Raw genomic sequence first — 21,841 nt, forward strand, 5'->3', positions numbered from 1 at the left:
TTTTTATATAATGGATTGAATTAGTTAAAAATGCAAAAGTCAAATGCAGTTTCTGAGCAATCATTAATTTGTATAGATGAAACCACATAGGAGTGTGTAGAATTGTTTGATCGGACAATCCCCCAGGCCAAAGCATGTTTTAGAGCTGAACGTGTAGGAGTCTAATAGTCTCGCAGCTCAAATACTGTTTGTCATTAGTGCTTAGACTCTCCAAGTGACTCTTTTAAATGTCGAACCTGTAGCTCTGAAATTTGAAACCATTGCTGTATTGGTTTTCTATCTGGAACAGCGTCATGCCATCAAACTTGTAATGAACTTGGAAAGTTCTGTTGCCGTTATAGATTCACCATTCTTCAGAAACATTTCTACAGCAAAAGCATGATATTCTCCAGCGAACCATATTGCTTGATGAGGGTACCTGTGTATAAAAAAAAAAAAAAAAATGGAAACTTATTAGCTAAAAAAAATTATTGGCACTTGCATAAGTTAATTTTAAACATGTAGTTAAAAGTTTAAAATGGAGATATTTCTGCAGCACCCTGTATAATCTTTATTCCTATGAGAGAAAGCGGAGTACATAGTATGTCTGACAAATTTAATTAATGTCCTAAATTTCACCGATATACCTTCCATTATAAATGTAGTACCACTAACAGAAGAGGGAATCTCTTTTCAGCAGATGGAGTAGATTGCAACATAGTGGGTTTTGCGAAACAAAAATTTGAAAACTTAAAAATTATAAGCTGATTATGAAAGATTTGTTTAGGAAGTGTTCGGTTACTTTACTATTTGGACTGACGCATGGTAAAATAAGATTACTTTATATAGAAAGTGTATAGTTTGTCAAGGCACTTTTGATGTAAATACTCCAGACCAACCCACAAGCAGCAAATCCCACCCCTTCACAGATGCTTGGATGCTGGAAAGCCTTCTACTTTAATAGTTTCATCCATCGAACTGGTAGATTTTGAAATTGTTGCCAGTCCCTGCCTCTACTGACATGCACAAGTTAGTGTAATATGAACTGATATCTTGCTGCTCAATTCCCTACATAGTCTCTGTAGATTTGGTTCCAAATAGTAGCCCCTTATGCCCAAGTGGCATTGTGCATTGTTTGGGATGAAATGACAGTAAAAAAAAGAGTTTGTCCCAGACGATCTATGATCTAGATTTTTCTCCCAGAAACCATACTCGCCAGATAGTTTTGAAAATACCGACTCCTGACCTAAAATGCACCAAACATTAATCTAATTTTTTTTTTTTTTTTTTTAAACAAAACTCATGGTTTGCAAAACTAAGAAATAAAATGTTCATTTTTTTCCTTTCAAAGCGAACAAATCAAGCACCATGAAAAATATTTGAAAATATTTTGAAGCATAAAACTTTGTTCTAAGATTTCTGGATTCAGTATTATTAAATTACCTGAAACGGGTTGATATGCCATAAAATCTTTTGATCATTTATTTTTATTTTATTTTCCACAGGGATGTGAAGATGCCTTTTTTATCTGTAACATTGGGGACATAATCGAAAAATACTGCAACTGGAATGTGAAACTTCGAAGGATCAAACCTTTTTACGGTAACTAATAAAAACTTTATTTTCAAAAGAATAATCTATGAAATAATATACGAAGGCCTATGACAACAGAATATTTTCGTTGTTTTGATGCTCGAGTATATATCCGCTGATATCCTGTTTTTTTTTTTTTTTTTTTATTATAGTGATGTGGTTATTGGTTGATTGTTAAATGTATGTAAGGGTGATGAGAATATTGTCCTAGCCATAGTTATTACTAGGCTAGGACAACAGCATATTCTGTTCATTGTTTTTACTATTCTCTTGTGTTATATATATATATATATATATATATATATATATATATATATAATTACACACACCATCAACCAAGAACCACATCACTCTACATAAAAACATAAGATATCAATGGATATATATTTGAGAATCAAAACGAGGAAAAGAATATGCTGTTGTCATAGCCCTAGTTATCTTTTACATATTTTAAAAAAGAAAAACTATTTGAATAGAAAAGCTTGTGATTTCTGGTTAATCTGATGTTATGGTAAAAACCTTACGTTACCCATTTTAAAATGGTTCCAAAATAAAGTTGTGGTATTTATGCAAAGTATAGACCCTGCTATTTTCTTTTTAGACAGAATTTTTAAGTTAAATTCCATTTTTGATGGTATCTTATAAAGTTGTAAGGTGAAAGTAAAGAATAATTAGTGTTCTGCCAATGTTAAGGATTTTTTTCTAAAGTTATGTATTTTGTCAAAAACAATTTTATATAGATTTCAAAGTGATTATTTTATTGATTTAGTTTTTTTTTTTTTTTTTTTTTAAGAATATTTGTTTAAAAAATTAAGTTTTTGAAGGCCTTTGTTTATTTTTATAATATTTGGATTCTTCGGACTACTGTTCTCCGCTTGAATGTTATTTTCACTAAGTTTTTAAAAACAGCACCATTGCTAAACACCTGACTAATCAACATTCCTGTCCCCAGCTCCAATTTAGGAAATATTTAGATTACACATTCTCAAACACTATTAATAACCACAGGCACAAAATATTTGCATTATTAAAGCTAAAAACAAATCTAAACTTTAACGGCAGTAACATCCTAAAATGCTTGTAATGACGAGAATTTAACTTCAATCATAAGTAAATTACTAATATATATATATATATATATATATATATATATATATATATATATATATATATATATATATATATATATAAATACGAGCATAGAAAAAAGGACGATGTTATAAAAAAATATAAATTTATAACTTAAAAATGGCAGCATTAAAGACTTGCTTGTATGTTAAATTGAATTTTTTTTTAATTCTAAATGCTGCAATATTTTGAGGTATAAATTTATTTTTTACTAGAATATCTTGTCCTTTTCCATGTTTAAGCTTAACCATATTACTTTCATGCTTGCATTTTTCTATAGTAATCCATTATTTTTTTTTTTTTTTTTTTTTTTTCCAGGCTTGTCTTTAATTTTAGTCTTATTTTTTTTTTTTGCCCCATAACATACACATATGTAAAATGTATGGTGTTCGTCTGCTTTCATTCTGTTTCACTTACCTCTCTTTTAGTGAGAGGGGAATTAGTAGCAACACTAGTCGCTTCAGCGACATGGTTGCAATGGGAACCAGTCATTACCTAATTTTTACGATTTTGAACACCAGTAAATTCATAACTTTCAGTTTTACTGAACGAAAATTGAAAAAATATTTTCCCCACAATATAGCTAAGAAAGTGATCTATAAACTATAATAGTTTGAAATTTGGTTGAAAAATGAGTGAATGGCGAAGCTTTAAAGCAATTTAAATGACTAAAACTGCCACTTAACCGTATATTCAAACATGGTAGTGTTTGAATGATAGAAAAAAAAATCTTATGAATAATCCAATGTCTATGAATTCTCTGAATCCAGATGAATCTGAAAGGCATACAGTAACTGTGGTAACTACATCAGCTATTTCTTGTCTTTTTTTTTTTTTTTTTCCCTTTCATGACACTTTTCCAGCCTTAGAGCAATTAATGAAATGATTAGGGGAGTTAGATGATTCGTTTCAAAGAATCCTTTCCTGCCCCCCCCCCTTTTTCTTAGAAAAGTGGTTTTATTATGCTGCTCTCTTCACAAGCACGCATGCTGCACCTGAAGGTTGGAGGTAGCATCAACTGACATGCAAGAACAGTAGTCAAAATATAAATTATCAATCCTTCTCTCAAATCTTTTCCTGTTTTCAAATATATTTGGCTTAACGTCAGTCTTTGCCTGTGTTGGACAGCTTTAAAAAAAAAATTGATTTCCAAAGTAACTTATATTGGGCCAGGTCTTTATCTGGATCCATTTTCATAACTTCTCACGTTTTTCTTGGCCTCTGCCTTCTAAACTGAACTTGTGATCTCAACTGTCCTACATCTGCTAGCCCAAGAACTCTTTCTTTTAATGAGGCCATAACGATCAAAGTCTCTTGTTCTGCGCTTATTACCCCCTATACTTTTAAGGAGAGTAGAAAGTGGACCTTGAGATATTTATTCTCTCACCATGAGAAATGTGATACGAGGATCAGTGAGATTGAAATGTTGGCACTCCCAAGGAGCAATCTGCGACCTGACCTGCAAATGTAGCCCTATCAGCATCCCCAGTAGAGGCACCTCCAGTTAGCAACAAACTAAACCCTTTAAAGAGAAGGCAAAGTCTGGGAAGGTTGACCTAGAACCAGTGGCGTACCTATGTAAAATGGCGCCCATGGCAAAGTTTGAATGTGCGCCCCTTAATAATTTATACCTTAGATATACCTAACTACTAATTTTAATTTTTGTCAAGCAATTTTTGCGCCCATGTCAGTGGCGCCCATGGCACGGGCCATGCCTGCCATACCCTAGATACGCCATTGCCTAGAACTACACAAGACTAACTTAACATTGCGATCAGTAGGGAATTGTCCTTTAGTCCTCACATTTCATGAGTGACTTTTTTTTTTTTTTTTTTTTTTTTTTTTATCTTATCCTTATGTTTTCTGGGTTGGAATCTATCCATCTAACACTTATTGTTTTTTGTTTGGGTTTTTTTAGTTCCATACATCAAGGGATTTCATGCCTTGTCTGGACTAATTTCTAAAAAGTACTCAAGATTTAATCTTTGAAGTCGGCAGGTCTAAGAAAGTCTTGAAGACTTGCATGAAGTATCCATTGTATCGTTCTTGTATCATTTGTCGATGCCATGCATCCCCCCTCTTCAACTCTCACTTATAAATATACCATTGAATAGTTTCTTTGTACATTAAAAACCTCACACATACACCATAAAGTTACATTTGTGTACGCTACATAGATCTGTAAATGCGATTCTTATTAGGTGTTTTTAAATCTCTGCAGAATATATAGGATATATAGGAATTTTTAAATTGAAATAGTTTCAAGATTAAAAATTTTTTTTTTTTTTAAATCAATGATTACTGATTAAGCCTAGTGTTTTAAGATATTGATAATTTTCATTTGTGAATGCTGATTTCTTTTTCTTGTAAGTAGTAGTGAATTTTCAGTTTCTAATTCACTCTGTATTGAGATCAGTGTAGTATCTGTTCTGATGCTACATGCAAGTTAATTTGTCTTTAGTCAATGGAGGGAATTCCCTTCTATAATAAGGGAATTTTTATTTTTGCATACTTCCAGAGTGACCCTCTTTGGGTACTGGTTTTCTCCTACATTAAAAACGACCGTCACATTTTGCTTTCGTGGGGGGAAACAAATTTGACTCGGTACAAGTCTCTTTATCACTGGCTAGAGTTAACTTCCACATACCCTTGCACTCTGTACATGTGCATAATACTCTTCGACATCCTTTCATGTGGCCTCTTTAACTTTTTTTTTTTTTTTTTTTTGTATATATTCCGCTTTTTGACTTTAAAAATATTTCACATACCAAAAATAAAAGGCATATACATATATATCTGTTTTGTTTTTTAATGTTAAAAAGCCTAAAGACTTTGTCAGCCACAATCGTTCTCTTCATTTCTGCCCAATCTCACAAAACCTCACTGATGTAGTCATTTTAAGATGACAAGTACATTTTGTTAGTGAATAGAGGCTAATTGTTCAGTTTATAAACTTAAACCTGCCCATTTGGCATAATGCTAGTGTTTGCTAATGGACTGGGAGACCAGTGTTCAGGCATTACTGACCAAAAAAAAAAAAGGGTAAATGGAGTAATCCTGGGAGGAAAAGGACCCCTTTTTTCTGCACCTTGTAGCTAATGAAAAAGGAGCCTTAGGATTGCCGTTGACTGTAGTCAATCACTTAATATTAAACTTCATCAAATACTAATTTTGTCTTTTAATTTATTATATAAACGGCAGTTGTATCTATATGTCCAGTTAAAAGTAAAACTACAAAATGAACACTCACAAGGTTATATTCTTGATTGGTGTTGCTCTGGATAAGTAATATATATCTAAAATTTAAAAATACTTTTTGGGGCAACTAGACCAGGTTTGATCTGGAGATCAGGTAGATTTCCTAGTCACCATCTTGGATTTTTCATGGTTTGATAATAAATGGTAATGTCCGTCAGAATAATTCACCTACCAAATTTTTTAGCTGTTTTTCGTTAAAATGAAACTTGAATATGCTAATTAGTATGTCAAGTTACCAAATACAGCCATTTGAAGGTTCAAGATGTGTTCAAAATTTCATAATATTCTTAAGATCTGAAGATACAGCTTTTCAAAGATGGGTTAGTCTGTAAATTGTGCAAATTGCCTATCATTTTCAGTCTGTCTTATCTGCATTTTAACGACTGACTTGATACAAAAGACCCAGTGACCCATGCATTTTTGATACTTTCATGGTCATAACTAGTTCTAATGGACAGATTAAAAAAAAAAAAAAAAAGACCAAGAGTTTTTTTTTTTTTTTTTTTTTTTTTTTTTTTTTTTTTTTTTTCCAGAAATTCTTAATTTGAGTTTCTTGAATTTAAAGAAAAAATGGTCTGGTATTGTTACAAGAATCACTTTTGGCATAAAAGAATCGGCACAAATTTTTCTAAGAACAATACTCCTAAATGTTCTGATTCTAATTAATCATCTCGAAACTAGTTAACTTGCTGATTACTTTCTGAAATTAAACTAGTATCGCTCCCTATGAGACATAAGAGAAAATGAATGGCTCTCTCTCGTTAACTTTTCTTGATCTTTGATATTTTCTTTTTTTTTTCTTAGCGGTAAAATGCAATGACGACCCTCTTGTCCTCAGAACTCTTGCAAACCTTGGAACAGGGTTTGATTGTGCTAGTAAAGTAAGTATTTTCATTTTCCTTGTCTGTTAATGTTTTTGCATATGAAAAAGATTTTGTAAAAATTCAATTAAAAACTTATCTCTTTATTTGTAATAAATGCAAGTGATAAGACAAACGAATTGTTCTATTTTGTTGAAATTAAGAATATTTATTTTTTGACTTTGAGAAAGAGGTTTAACCTGAAAATATCAAATCAAGATGATATCAAATGTTTGATCTGAAACTGGACTAAATATTTAATCCAATTATTGAATTCCTCAGTAATCTTATTTGCCTTGTAAGATTTTCTGTTAAATGGTATCTTCAACCTGATACAACATTGTCTTTGCTTTCAATACCTAAACTTTGCACAATACTTTAAGCAAACTATAACATTTTAAAAATGCTTCTGTAAATTTCAAGGTATAAGTTTTCTAACATTGTAGAGAAAGCTTACGTTGTGGTAGCCTTTTTAATGTGTATCTTCCAATTTATGTGGCTTATGAATGTTAGGCGTGAGAGTTTGAATGATACTCTTGGGTAGGGTGCTATTAGCTGTGGCAATTGGTAGTTAAAAGGTTATAATTCTAAGTGGCATTATTCCATAATTTCAATTAAGATGCATTAAGCCTTAAATTTTTCGCATCATGATGGGTTTTCATCAAAATTGGAGTATGGGTTCTAAATATAAGGTTCAGTGGCATTGTCTTGATTTTAATCTACGCAAGAAACATAAAAATGGAAGGATATTTCAAGTCTTGAACAGATCTTTTGGTTAGAATGTATCAGATAGCAGATGTTTGGAACCTTGTAGGATGCCCCATCCTCAGCTACAACAAAATAAAATTGAAAAGTGCAAAATTGTTCTGTTTGAGGACTTTACTATCCTGGGATGTGAATCAATGGGAAAATGTTTCTTTTAATAGGCATTTAACAAAATCATTTGTGAGCATCGATCCATAGTCTTGATTGGAGCTGCCAACTGTCAACGTGATGGTTGTAGGTTCGATCCATGTCTAGGGAAAGGTGCTAGTCTAGCTGCACCGAGTTGTGATACAATGAAGCAGTACTGTATGTGGACGACATATATATATATATATATATATAATATAAAATAAAAATTATAACACGGAAATTACATAATTGTCGATGCAATAATTTATTTCAACCTTATGGTATTTTCAAAAAATACCATAAGGTTGAAATAAATTATTGCATCGACAATTATGTAATTTCCGTGTTATAATTTTTATCTTATTGCTCTGTTTACCACATTGAGCTCTCATACCCGGATTTCCTCTGGATTTATTCCATTATAACACTATATATATATATATATATATATATATATATATATATATATATATATATTACAATAGAAAAATGCGAGCATGAAAAGTAATATAGTTAAATATGGAAAAAAGAACAAGGTATTTTAGTAAAAAAAAATATAACTTTATAAAATTACAGCATTAAGAATTGTTATAAATTGAATTAAAAAAAAAAAAAAAAAAAAAATTCTTAATGCTGCAATATTTTAAGTTATAAATTTATATTTTTTTACTAGAATATCTTGTCCTTTTGCATGTATAACCGTATTACTTTTCATGCTCTCATTTTTCTATTGTAATCCATGATTTTTACAGACTTCCAGTAAATTCACTTTTTCTTTGTTTAATTTCAGTCTTATTTTTTGCCCCATAAATATAATGTAAAACAATGTACAGCACTCGTCTGCTTTCATTCTGTTTCACTTCTCTTTTAGTGAGTGGTGAATTAGTCGTAACACAAGTTGCTGAACCGACGTGGTTGCTGTGGAAACTAGTCATAAATGTTGCTCACCTCCTTACGAATATGTACGATTTTGAACACCAGTAAATTCATAACTTCAGTTTTACTGAACAGAAATTTAATTTTTTTTTTTTTTTTTTTTTTTTTTTTTTTTTTCTTCACAATGCGAGGTGATCTATAAATTGTAATGGTTTAAAATTTGGTTGAAAAATGAGCAGTTTAATAAGAATATAAACAAATAGTATAGAAAAGTAATAGAATAGAGCTAGACAATAAAATTGTAACTCTGCCTAAGTCTAAACAGATTCCATGAACAAAGCTTCTTTCCTAGAATTGTCCACCTGTGGAACTCTATTCTGCTGGCATGCTTTCCATGGCCGTCTTCAAGTCCAATGTAAACAAATTCTTAAGCTGTCCCTTAAATCAAATTATCTAATTTCTGCCACTAACGATTACATGTACCACTCCTTATCTTTGAGTGGCCTTAAAACTCTGTGTGTCCGTCCTGTTGCCCGGGTATTTGGAGGTGTATGTTGAGCAAAGAATAATTTTTTTTTTTTTTTTTTAACTTTGACCTTTATTATGACCTCCCAAAATTTATTGTTTTGGGCTCAAATCACGTTAAGTTGGATCCATGTCCAAGGAACCTATATCTAAAATTTCAAGTGTTCAGACCTAAAATTATCTGAGTTTGGTAGTTCTCTAAGGTCAAGTCATTGAACTTTGACCCCTTAATCGCTAAATTTCTGGTCAAAAACCAATCACATTGATTTTTCCCAAATTTCGACTCTGCAGACTTAAAATTGAGTTATTGCGTTGGGAAATGTAGATACAGATAGTTAGATTAAACAAAAATATATACGTATACGTAAATATATATGGAAACAATATTGTGTCCTGTAAACTTTTTATGCAAATATCATGCAAGTATAAATTATGTAGAATATCTGCATGAATATAATTACACATAATAGTTAACTGAAGATGATCATCCCATAAGAAAACCGAAAAAACTAATAGGGGATTAATTAAAATGAATGTTTAAAAGAATATGCAAATTAGCTAGATCTTTTGCAGATGAATGCAATTGCATGATCCATATATACAAGAAAATTGTATTTTCTTTTTAAATAAATAGAAGAGGGATTTTAATATGAATATCAATACACACAAGAAAAACGAATTTATATATATATATATATATATATATATATATATATATACTCCATTTCTTAAAAAAAAAAATGAAAACGAAATCATTTAAATTTCGTGTTTTGTTGACAACTTATGACAATTCCCAGCCGAATCAAATGTTAACATATTGAAGACGGCTGTTATTTTGACAGAAAAGTCAAAATGGTTGAGCAACAAGTCTTTATGTGAGCAGGGGAGGGGGAGAAGTGAAATGTGTGAAACAGACATAACAAGTATTAACAAGAACAAACTTTGACTCTTATATATAAATGGATTGTCAGCACAGATCTCCTCTAAAACCAGGTGCAGGGGATTGGTGGCATAGGGTTGGGTGAAGGGTGCTCGATGGTTAGGTTAGTTACCACTGTCCCAAAAAATTATATGCAGAAAAAAAATGTTCACACATTTTACATTCGTTTTCTGTCATGATTTCTTTCAACCCTGCACAAAAATGCAAAAACCTATGTGCATTGCTCTCTCAAACAAAAAATATGTACACCTCTGTATCTCTACATCAGTTTTCATGTGGAATTGGCCTAATTATTTTCAGCATTCAGAAAATAATTACCCCCCCCCCCGTTATTATACAAACTTTTTTTTTTTTTTTTTGCAAAGTTTTCAATTTTCATTAAATTTTGTAATTCATTGTCAATTTTAATACTTTTTCTTTTTCTCGTAACCATGTTTCTAAATTTTAAATATGAACTGCTAGCTTTCCTCAAGTTTATCTTGTCGAATTCAGGAATCTTTCTAACTCGGGATCTGCAAGAAATTTAAAATGCAAAGACCCATAGCATAACGGATAAGGTACTTGATAAAATTCAGTTGCAGGTTTCTCTTCTGGAGGTTCAAGGTTCAGTCCTCAGTGTAGATGACTCTAAAAATATAATTGCAAATTAAGACTTCTACCTAGTCAAGACTGACAAAACAAGAGCAAGTGTTCTGTTCGAACTTGATGTTTTAACTTCATTTTCTATTGCTAGTACTAATAAAACAAGTATTTATTGATATCCTTTTAGTAAAACTAAAATCTATAGATCACCCACTTCAACGCCAAATTATATTACATAACTTTTTGTAATAACTAAAAAATATAAAACTCTCTAGCTAAATATTAAGATTCAGATTTTAATATAACTTAATTGCTAATTTAAAGAATCTATGATTGTATAATAAAATATTGGAATCGTGTGTGTGTGAAAAAGCTTTTCTATTTAGAAAGAAAATACAACTTTGTTATATATGGGTCGTAGAATTGCATTCATTAGCAAAAGATCTAGCTAATTTGCATATTCTTTTAAACATTCATTATAATAAATTCCCTATTAAGTTTTTTTTGTTTCCTTGTTATCTTTAGGTGTAAATATATTCATGCCACTATTCTACATGATTTATACTTGCATGATATTTGCATAAAAAGGTTATAATAAACAACTCTTTCCATATTTATGTATGCACATTTTTTTTTTTTCTTTTTTAAATTTTGCCTATAAAACTCGGTTTTTAGTCTACAGACATGAAACTTGATATAAAGTATTTGAACTTCCGCAATACTTTATATTTGAGGTTTTAGCTTGGAAAAAATCTATACAAAAGTGAAAATTTTTAAAAATGAAATTTGTCAGGTGAAGGTCAAACATCTGCATTACGAATATGCATGCATAACATAGCTATTGGTTCATGTCTAACTTTTAATCTTGCAGCACACGTCATCATAGCTCAGTCGTTAATAGCAGAGGAAAAAGTAAATTGTAAACTAAGCATTTTGGTTTCGATTCTCGATGGCGCAAGTTTTTATTTAAACTAATATCATTACTCTCTCTCTCTCTCTATATATATATATATATATATATATATATATATATATATATATATATATATATAATTTAGGTCCAATATAATAAATACAAAATTTGCTTTAATCAATATATTTAAGCATATTTTATGACTGGGCAATGCTGGACACCCTGCTGGTGTATGCATGCATGTGTATATTACAATATTTTTCTGATTCTTTTAAAACGTCAAAACATTAAGCTGTATTTTATCTGTTTATTTTGGAAAAATGTAAAATACTTGTTTGGATCAATAGATTTTAGTTTAATTGTAGTTTGCAATCATTCATTTTATTATTAGTATCAGTAATTGAGAATAAAATCAAAGAACACTTATAAAAGAACTTTTTGGCATCAGGAAATAGTTTTCTTGTTTTTTTTGTTTTTTTTTTTCCCTACCCCAATTCCAATTAATCATCCTAACATGGGCACACACACACACATATATATATATATAATATATATATATATGTGTGTGTATATTTAGGCAGCATTTTCTCATTTAGACAAATATTATTGAATAGCACGGAATTATTCTGTTTTACAATTTTCCTTATCTTCTCTAATCTCCGAATAGTCCTTTTAAAAAAAAAAAAAAAAAAAAAAAAATTAAAAAGTCCACCCACTTAACTTGTAACAAATTACCATGTGACTAGGAAAAATGTATATATAAGTAAATTTAAAAAAAAAACAATTTCTACATTTATTTCTACAATATGCCTGAGGATGATAGAAGTATTTCTGTCGAAAGCGCTTGCGATTATGGATCCAACATATACAATTTCGAGAAAAACACAAAAAGGACTATTTGGAGATTGGAGAAGATAAAAAGGAAAATTGTAAAACAGAATAATTCCGTGCTATTCAATATTTGTCTCTCTCTCTCATATATATATATATATATATATATATATAACTAGATAGAAGTCATCCCTGACGGTAGCATTGGCTATGAGCTAATACAACAAATATGCCATTGGTGTCATCACAATGTCTTCCATTGTTTAAAATGCAAACGAACAAGACACTTTCTTCGCCCCCCCCCCCACCTTTCCATTAGAGTGAGTTATTCATCTTTATCAAAACTTTGCATGATTGTCGTTGTTGAAATGTTCTACTTTATAACTGCTTGTGATGACAACAGCCATGTTTGTTTTGTTTTTCAGTAATTTAAAGCGCAGGTGTGAGAGAGGGGGGGGGGGCGATACAATAATTAAAATTACAATCTATACTCATTGCTGATAATGAGTTGGAAGCTAACCCATGCTTGTTGCCTGGAAGTAATTGTCACTAAAAAAAAAAAAAAAAAAAAAAAAAAAAAAAATTACATAAAATCAGTGCTTGTGTAGATTGATATTTTAAATGACCATCTTTAAGACACTAGTATGTAATTGTATGTTATATCAAATTGTAGAAATTACAAAAACTGAGCCAGTAGAAAAATAATTACAAATAAAAATAGAATTTTTTATATTTATTGTACTTTTCTAACGTAAGAGTTGTAAGACTTTCTCCTACTGAAACAAAGATCCTTGACATAAATTGATTAAAATTAGAGCCATCTTTAAACTACTCATTTCAGAATGTAATTGTTTTGTTGCTAAAAATACCTCAAAACACATATTAGATCATTTAAAAAAATTTTTGGAATTCATATGAATTTCAATGTGGCACATGTTATCACCTGAAATGCGTTGGTTACTAATGTAAACAAGCACTGGAGTTTAATAGTTTTTATCATGAGCATTGCAATTTTTTTTTAATACTGGGGACTGCCTATTAATTTAATATTCCTTTGATACTTCCTCCTTCTGAGGAAGCTGGTTCAATCCACCCAGGGTGAATACAGTATAAATTCTTTTGAGCTATTAATGTTCATTTTAATGAACTTTGGTAGTTTTCTAGACCATTTTTATTAGTTCTAACATGTACATTGAGTTTTTATATAGAAAGGCGATTGCAGGAAATAAAAATAAGATTTGGATTCTACAAGTGTTATTTTCACATTTCACTCAATATAACTTCTGCCTTCAGGTGTATTTTGTCGTACTCTGGAGAAATCTTTGTCTAACTCTAAATTTGCACGGAATTTCAAATGGAAGCATTCACTTAATTCCTAGGGGTACCATGCTCTTGTTCCATCGGCCACAACTGGATAGAAGTTCTAAAGAATTTGCAATTGTATTTTAAGGGTTCACACTAAGGATTGAACCCTCCACCTGCTCTTTGTCTAGGCCCTTTAATGAGAAATTCTGTGTGGGTGACATGCTCAATATGATTGCAAATTAGGATTTCTACCCAAGTATTGCTGATGGAACTAGAGTATGCTACCCTTGTTGAGTTGTTGAAAAATTCTCAATTCTGCGATCGGGGAAAATTTTAGTAAATACCTGTTTATTTAAGTGTTGAAATAATTTAATATTTTTGCCTCTTACCTTAGAATAAGTGCTTTATGCAATATTTTAGCATAGCTGTGCTCCACACATATTCCCTAAAATATTAGCAAATTCCTTATGCCTTTGAAATTATATTTGATTAATATAAAATCATCCACCCTGTAAGGATCGGTGTGTGTTCAAGGTTAAAAATATCCAAAAATAAAAACCATTGAATTTCATGGGATTGTTGGTAGTGCTCAATGAAAAGAACAAAATATGCATGCAGACTATTTAACCTAATTGAAATGAGTTATTTAATTTGTGGTGATTGATAAAAATACCATCCACATCTTAAAAACCAATGCAATTTTCTAAATTTAAAATATTAAAGTTATAAATTTGAAGGGGGGGGGGGGAAAGGCCTTATAAATTTTTTTTTTTTTTTTTTTTTTTTCTTGGTTCATGCTGGTTTTCATTATCTTAAAGATCATGCCTTGACTAACACCTGAGGCTGTTTTTGTTACCTGATTAAGTCTTTTTAAACTGAAATAGTACATTTATTGTTGCGACCAATCTCAGTTGTTTACCCAAATTGAATAAAATATATAATTAAAACTTTTTAGCCAATTGAAAATGGCAAGTTATAGAATGAGCGCTTTCTTCCAAATTGACGGTTGAATGTTTTAAATGTGTGCTTATTATTGCATCAAATTCTTAGTTCCTATTAATCCCTAAATGTGCATCTAACAGATAACAGTACTTAGTTTACATCTTATGCAAAAGGTTCATACAAAATTTCAGCCAGATCAGCCCAGTAGTTCCTGAGAAAGATAAACTAATATAATATAGATTATAGCCCCCTTTCGTATGGGCCTTTAATGAGAAATAATATAAGCTGTCTAAAGTTCTTTATGCATGATTTGTTGAAAAATGGCTCACTATTTTTTTTTTTTTTTTTTTTTTTTTTTTTTGTCCATTTAATTTGACAATTCTGTGTAACAGTTGGAATTTGTCTCATTGGTTAGCATGCTCAGAATCTAGTTAAAGGTAACTCGTGTGGTGGAGTCGTATCATGTGGCTGATTTGAACAGATGGCCTCATTTTGAAGATTCTACAAAAGTGAAACATTTATGTGGCTAATAATTAGAAATTTATTAATTATGTAATTATCAATATTTCATGTATCCACATAAAATGTAAGATATTTTATGCATCGATTTTTTTTTTTTTTTTTCTCCCAGTATTTATATTGATAGTGCTCATTATTAGGGCTATGACAACAGAATATTTTTTTTCGTTTTGACTTTAGTATATATCTGGCACAGACATCAATCAACCAAGAACCACATCACTATATAAAAGAATATGGGATATCAATGGCTACATTCTCGCATCAAAAAATTGAAAAGAACATGCTGTTGTCCTAGATCTATTCATTACATAAAAATTAATTCCTAAAGTTGCATAGTAAGCAGACAGTCTAAATGCAAATATGCTGCTTATATATATGTGTGTGTGTGTGTGTGCGCACACGTGCATGTTTGTATTTGATAAATGTGTATGGATAGATGTCATCACTGGCATTAGCCATGAGCTAATACAACAAATGTCATTGGTGTCATCACAATGTCTTCCTCTGAATTGTTTAAAATACAAGCAAACAAGACCCCTACCTTCGTCAACCCCTTCCCATTAAAATTATCAAAACTTTGCATATTTGTCATTTCTGAAAATGCCCTACTTTGTAACTGCGATGACAAGTCTTCCTTTAATCTATGGTGGGTAACATGCTCTCATTCAATCAGCCATGACTGAGTAGAGGTCCAAAGTAATTTGGAAATGTTTTAAGTGTCACCCTGCACTGAGGATTAGGCCTTTAACCTCCTTTGCACCATGACCCGTTTAATGAGAACTCTTCAGTGCAAGCAGCACTTAAGATACAGTTGTGAATTACTTAGGACTTCTATCTAGTCATGGCTGACGGAACAAGAGCATGCACATAGTCGGAAACAAGGATGGAATTATAAAGTCTAGCATTCTGAGGGAAGAAACTATTAGGGTAGGTTTTCTGGCATTGAGGGGACTTTAGCAGTAAAGGATGGGGTTTTGCTGCTTAAGTTTAGTCGGTGTGTACGTCAAGGGGGCTTTCGTGCTAGTTGATCAGAGCATATTCATTTAAGTATTTGTAAAATGGGCATGCAACATTGCAGCAATAGGTCAGAGGTTCGAGTTCGGCCATTAATGCAGGATCTATTAGATTTTGGACAGTTTTTTTACTCTTTCTACGAGTGAGAATAGTGGTAGATGCATCAGCTCGTTATGGCAACAATACTCTGTGCATGGACCTGTTGTGGTTTTATAAAGATATCGGCTGCTCTCCTGATCTTCAGTATTTATTTCAACAGTGCTCAATGCATGGGTAGAGCTAGGTAGTAAGTTATAAAAATATATTTATTGAAATTGATATGCAGCTATATAGGCTTTCATATTTCATCCCCGAAGGGCATTGTTAGGCAAAAATGCAGTGAGCTCATGTTACTGGTTGTTTTTTGTTTTTTTATATGTTCACATGGTGTTTAATCTAGCTAGTGAACCAATCAAATTCATTGTTTTCTCTGATGGGTTAATGTTCTCAATTGCCAATGGCAGGGCTTCTCTCTAACAAAGGTTTATCTAACTTTTACTTTTTTTTGTATAGGGGTAATGTGCTCATTTGTGAATGTGTGATCTTTTTATCACATGTACTTGTAATAGTCTCTATTTTAGGTGATGTTTTTTTTGTTTTTTTTTTTTACTTAACTATTTTATTTTTCTTGTGCATCATATCCTAAAATAAAGTTCATTTTATATATATATATATATATATATATATATAAGTAAAGTGATTTTCAATTTAAAAATTAAAAAAAAAATTTTTTAATTTAAAAATCAAATTTTAATTAAATTAAAAATCAGTTTCATAAGAAGGAACAACAACAAAGTCAATTATCTGTACGATCGTTTCGGAAATCCGTGCTTTTTATTTGTGGTATACATGAAGTCATATAGAACAATTATATATAGTTTTTTTGGTAAGCACGGTCTCCTCATCAGCAAATTTAGGAGGATTTTTATTGAATTTAAAAGACACCATAAATAAACCTAGCATTAAAAGTAAGGCAGATGAATCTTTTAGTTTTTCTTTTTTTGAAATCGGGAACTGTGTTTAAAGTAGTCATTTAGATGTTTGCTATAGCTTTTTATTTTATTGAAATTCAATAAAAATTATTAAATTCAATAAAAATCCTCCTAAATTTGCTGATGAGGAGACCGTGCTTACCAAAAAAACTATATATAATTGTTCTACATAACTTCATGTATACCACAAATAAAAAGCACGGATTTCCGAAACGATCGTACAAATAATTGACTTTTTTGTTGTTCCTTATGAAACTGATTTTTAATTTAATTAAAATTTGATTTTTAAATTTAAAAAATTTTTTTAAATTGAAAATCACTTTACTTAATATTGAATTAGCTCTAGGACATTTAACTATCGAGCTTATTATATATCTAAATTACGAGCATTTCCTGTATTTTAATTAAACTAGTAATTTCACTGTTACATTAAAATACACTTAGCTCTTTAGACTACTATTCTAATCTCCTTTAAATTATATATATATATATATATATATATATATATATGAACTTTATTTTAGGATATATATATTAGGTGTTTGCTATATTACTTGTACAGTTTAATAGGTTTTATAATTTGAAATTTCTCATTCAGGTATACTCTACATAGTCATAAATTTTTGCATGTACTGGTCTGTCATTTTCTACTCAATTAAAAGAAACTGACTAGCAAGCTGCCAGACATTGTCTGATCATAAAATAAGCTTAAATATATTTTAATTTATGCTGATTTCCTATTAGGGTCAATTCTTTTATTGTACCAAATATATAGTAGTGATTTCAAAAGGTAAAAAATGGATGCAAAACTGTCTGTCCTTTGACCAATACACCTTGAGTAACCGATTTCAGTTGCCTTTCTATTAACTTCACTTCCTGTACTTTTGTACTGATCAACTTATTTACTTTTTTAGCAGTTTTTTTTTCTTATTCTTATATAGTATCAAATGTATGCAAAACAAATTTTAATGGTATGGTCACAATGAAAGAATGAACTTTAAAACAGTTAGGGTTGCAGGTCCAGTTAACAGAAGGCCAGGGAAAACACGTAAGGAAGATAAAGAACTAGATCTAGTTAATAGGCGTAGAAAAATGTATGGACTTTAGAGAAATAAATATCCAGCTAGAGAGATGTTTGTAAGTTAATTTCTTGCGACTGTTCAATGTATACAAATATGTAAAACTAATAACTGTTTTCATGCTATTGTTATATATATATATATATATATATATATATATATAATGAGGATTTTTTTTTTTTTTCTTGCAGAATGAAATCAGCAAAATTCTCAATTTGGGCGTTTCAAGTGACCGCATAATTTATGCCAACCCGTGTAAACAGAAGTCGTTTATTCGGTTTGCAGCGAAAAATGAGGTCTCTTTGATGACTTTTGATAATGAGGCTGAGCTCTATAAAATCAAGGACCTGTATCCTGATGCGAGGTAAGAACTGTTTGCACAACGTTCTCAATCTTCACACACACACACACCACTCAGCACTAGCCACAAAAATATCTTTGATCGAATGACATGAAGAACGTAATCATTCCAGTGAACATATTCATTAAACAGATTCTGAATAAATATCCCCCCCCTTTTTTTCTTTTTTTTAAATCCCTGCTCATTAACACAACTGTTACGTTTTCAATAAATCTATATTGTTATATAATGCCAGCTTATAAAATTTTTTACTTTTAATATCTTAATTGTTTATATTGGTGATCTTTTAAACCACACATTTCAGGTGAAAACATTACATACTTTGACGTCCTGGTGAAATTATGACTTCCAAAAAATTATGAAAAATGATCCACTAGAAAAATAATTACAAGTAAAAATAGAATTGATTGATATTTTTGTCTTTAATTTGACAAACAAGGAAGATAACCCTTGACTTGAAGGGCAAACTATGGTTTGGACGTCTATAAAATGTATTTCAGAATGAAATTGTGACAGATTTCTTATGTTAAACATGCATCTAGCACATGTACTGAATCATTATAAATTTTTAAATTTATACAAATTACGCCCTGACACGCAAGTACGTAATGTTATCCGAGTGCATACAAGAACCTTAAATTTTTTTTTTTTTTTTTTTTTTTGTCTAGGCTGGTTATTCGGATCTTGCCTCCCAGTGATTACAAGGTACAATGCGAGCTCAGCATGAAATTCGGTTGCCTGCCAAAAAATGCTGGCCGTCTTCTCGAGAAAGCAAAAGAGCTTGGGCTAAACGTTGTGGGTGTCAGCTTCCATGTCGGTAGCGGCTGTCAGGATGCTCGCGCCTTTGAAGCTGCCATCAATGATGCTCGCATCGTCTTTAACATTGGTGAAAATCTTGGATTCAACTTCACATTACTCGATATTGGTGGAGGGTTCCCTGGACACAAAATTCCAGAGGTTAGCTTTGATGAGGTAAGAAATGTCCACTCTTTTCACATTTTAAATTAAAATCTTTGAGATACAATATTTATATTAGTTTTTAATTCATTTATTGCAGACTATTATTTTAGTTGTTTCATGACATTTCGGCCAACTATTTCTGGCCTTCGTCAGGTGGTAACCGCGACGAGATCGGAACTCCGAATCTCCTGACTGCATTCTCAGCAATTACTGCCATCCATAGTTGTCGTCTCACCACATTTTTGGCCAAGTAAGCCTCTGGCCGGCTTTGGCTAGGATTGAAACCGCTATCTTCAGATAATTCTCACCTGGAACTGTAGAGATTCAACATCTCTATCAACTGTGCCACAGGCCCCGAACAATAACTAAGAATGATAATAGTCCGCAATAAATTAATAATACTCTTCTCAATGAATTAAAATTCGAATTAATACATAGGAAAGTTTTTTAAATCTACATAAATAACAAAGGCCAACTTTACCCATTTAGCAAATTAAGGTTAGATTTTCATAAACGCTAAAATATTTCACAAACCGTTCACAAACACTTACTTGGACATGTATGGGTGCTTGTTAAGATAGTTGACACATTGATTTTTTTTTTTTTTTTTTTTTTTTTTTCTTAAGCAAAAACAATATTACATACTAATTGTTACTAAATAGTAATATATATATCCAAAATTACAAATTTCCATCTAGTAGAATGTTATTTTCTAGTTAAAAGTAATTTTTACAAAAGATTGGGTAAAATTGCATTTTTCTCCTCGAGATGTTATCAAGTAGAAATGAAGCATTCACATACAGGGGATATAACTCAAAACGAATATTTTAGATTATTTGTTCATGGCATGCAATATTTATATTTTTCCTTACAGTCTTACTAATTTTCATAATTCTTGAATGTATTACTATTTTCAACATGACAAATACGTAACCTTGTTTTTACTTAAAATGACATTAAAAAAAATCAATTTGTCAACGATATCTTCAAGATGTTTTTTATCATATATATATATATTTCTAGAATCTGGGAATTGTATCGCAATCGTCCCATCACTAATATATATCATTTCTGAAATTACTTTACACAAATTTACTTGAAATTCTTGGAATATATGTAAATGAGCATAGGTTAATTTTAATAACAGGCTATTTTGGGTCTTTTTTTTCTTTTTTTCTAAAGTTATTTCATTTTTTCTTTAACTTCCATAACAGATTGCCAATGTTGTGAATGAGTCTTTGGACATACATTTCCCTCCTTCTTGCGGGGTGACAATTATAGCTGAGCCCGGTCGGTATTTTGTCTCCTCGGCATTCACTATTGGAGTTAATGTCATTGCAATGAGGGTAAAAAGTCGGGACCAGGATGAACGGGGTAAGCAGATCAACAATTTTTGTATCTTCATCGCTCCAATATTTCTCTTAAAACACTGGAGAGTATTAATTTGTAAATTTACCCCACCCCTTTTTTTCTTGCACAATGTTTCACTCCATCTCCAACCTTTTCAGGTGTATCTTGTTGAACTCTGGAATCTGCATGGAATGTTTTATTTAATCCACAGGAGGTTGCGTGTTCTTGTTCCAGCAGTCGTGACTGAAGTTCCCTCTTCAAATAAAGGCTTCTGTCCAAAACTCTATGCAGATTCCAGAGTTCGAGAAGATATACCTGCAAATTTGGTTACACCGACAAACATAAAAATAACACTCAAGATAACAAATATAAATAATCCATCTTAATCACAAATTCAGAAATGTAACCTCTTTCTTTTTTTTCTTTTTTTTTTTTTGTCTTTAAATTGTAAACAATTGTTTTACCTTGCCCATCTATATAATAATCTGCTAGTTTCTTTCTTGGTTAATCCATACATTACACTTTCAAAAAACGTCATACAATTTTTGAGGGTTAAACTGCTTCAAAAGAGGCTAATCTGGCAACTCTGGACAATGAGTGACTTCATTTTGATGTGTCGCATTTTTGACGATCATAATATATGATCATTGTTGTAATGATGCAATAATTTCAATGTGCAGCAATTCTTCCCAGAAAAATTTGCTGAAACATCATGTAAGAAACGAATCTTCAAAAGAAATCGGGCAAAAAAACAAAAACATTGTCGTAGAGGTTCTAGACTGAAGGAGGAAATTTTAGATGCTCTTATAATAATTTTATTTGTATTGAACTAGGTAGCGCAGTTCTGAGTATTTATTGGTACTTAATTTTTTTTCTCATTTTGTGTCATTTCTTTATT

At 31.0% G+C, this 21,841-nt stretch overlaps 1 protein-coding gene across 1 annotated transcript in view; it reads left to right on the top strand.

The window, feature by feature from the left end:
• The window catches only part of LOC145296718 (ornithine decarboxylase-like), a 71,970-nt gene that overhangs the window by 45,485 nt on the left and 4,644 nt on the right, over nucleotides 1-21,841 (top strand). Inside the window, exons 4-8 of the mRNA XM_080142707.1 lie at nucleotides 1,485-1,581; nucleotides 6,763-6,839; nucleotides 18,464-18,636; nucleotides 19,302-19,605; nucleotides 20,808-20,967. Of these exons, the coding sequence (XP_079998833.1) occupies nucleotides 1,485-1,581; nucleotides 6,763-6,839; nucleotides 18,464-18,636; nucleotides 19,302-19,605; nucleotides 20,808-20,967 (811 nt within the window). The remainder of the gene's footprint in view (nucleotides 1-1,484; nucleotides 1,582-6,762; nucleotides 6,840-18,463; nucleotides 18,637-19,301; nucleotides 19,606-20,807; nucleotides 20,968-21,841) is intronic.

Source organism: Euprymna scolopes, chromosome 17, assembly GCF_053919585.1.
Source record: "Euprymna scolopes isolate OS-2025 chromosome 17, ASM5391958v1, whole genome shotgun sequence".
NCBI lineage: Eukaryota > Metazoa > Mollusca > Cephalopoda > Sepiida > Sepiolidae > Euprymna > Euprymna scolopes.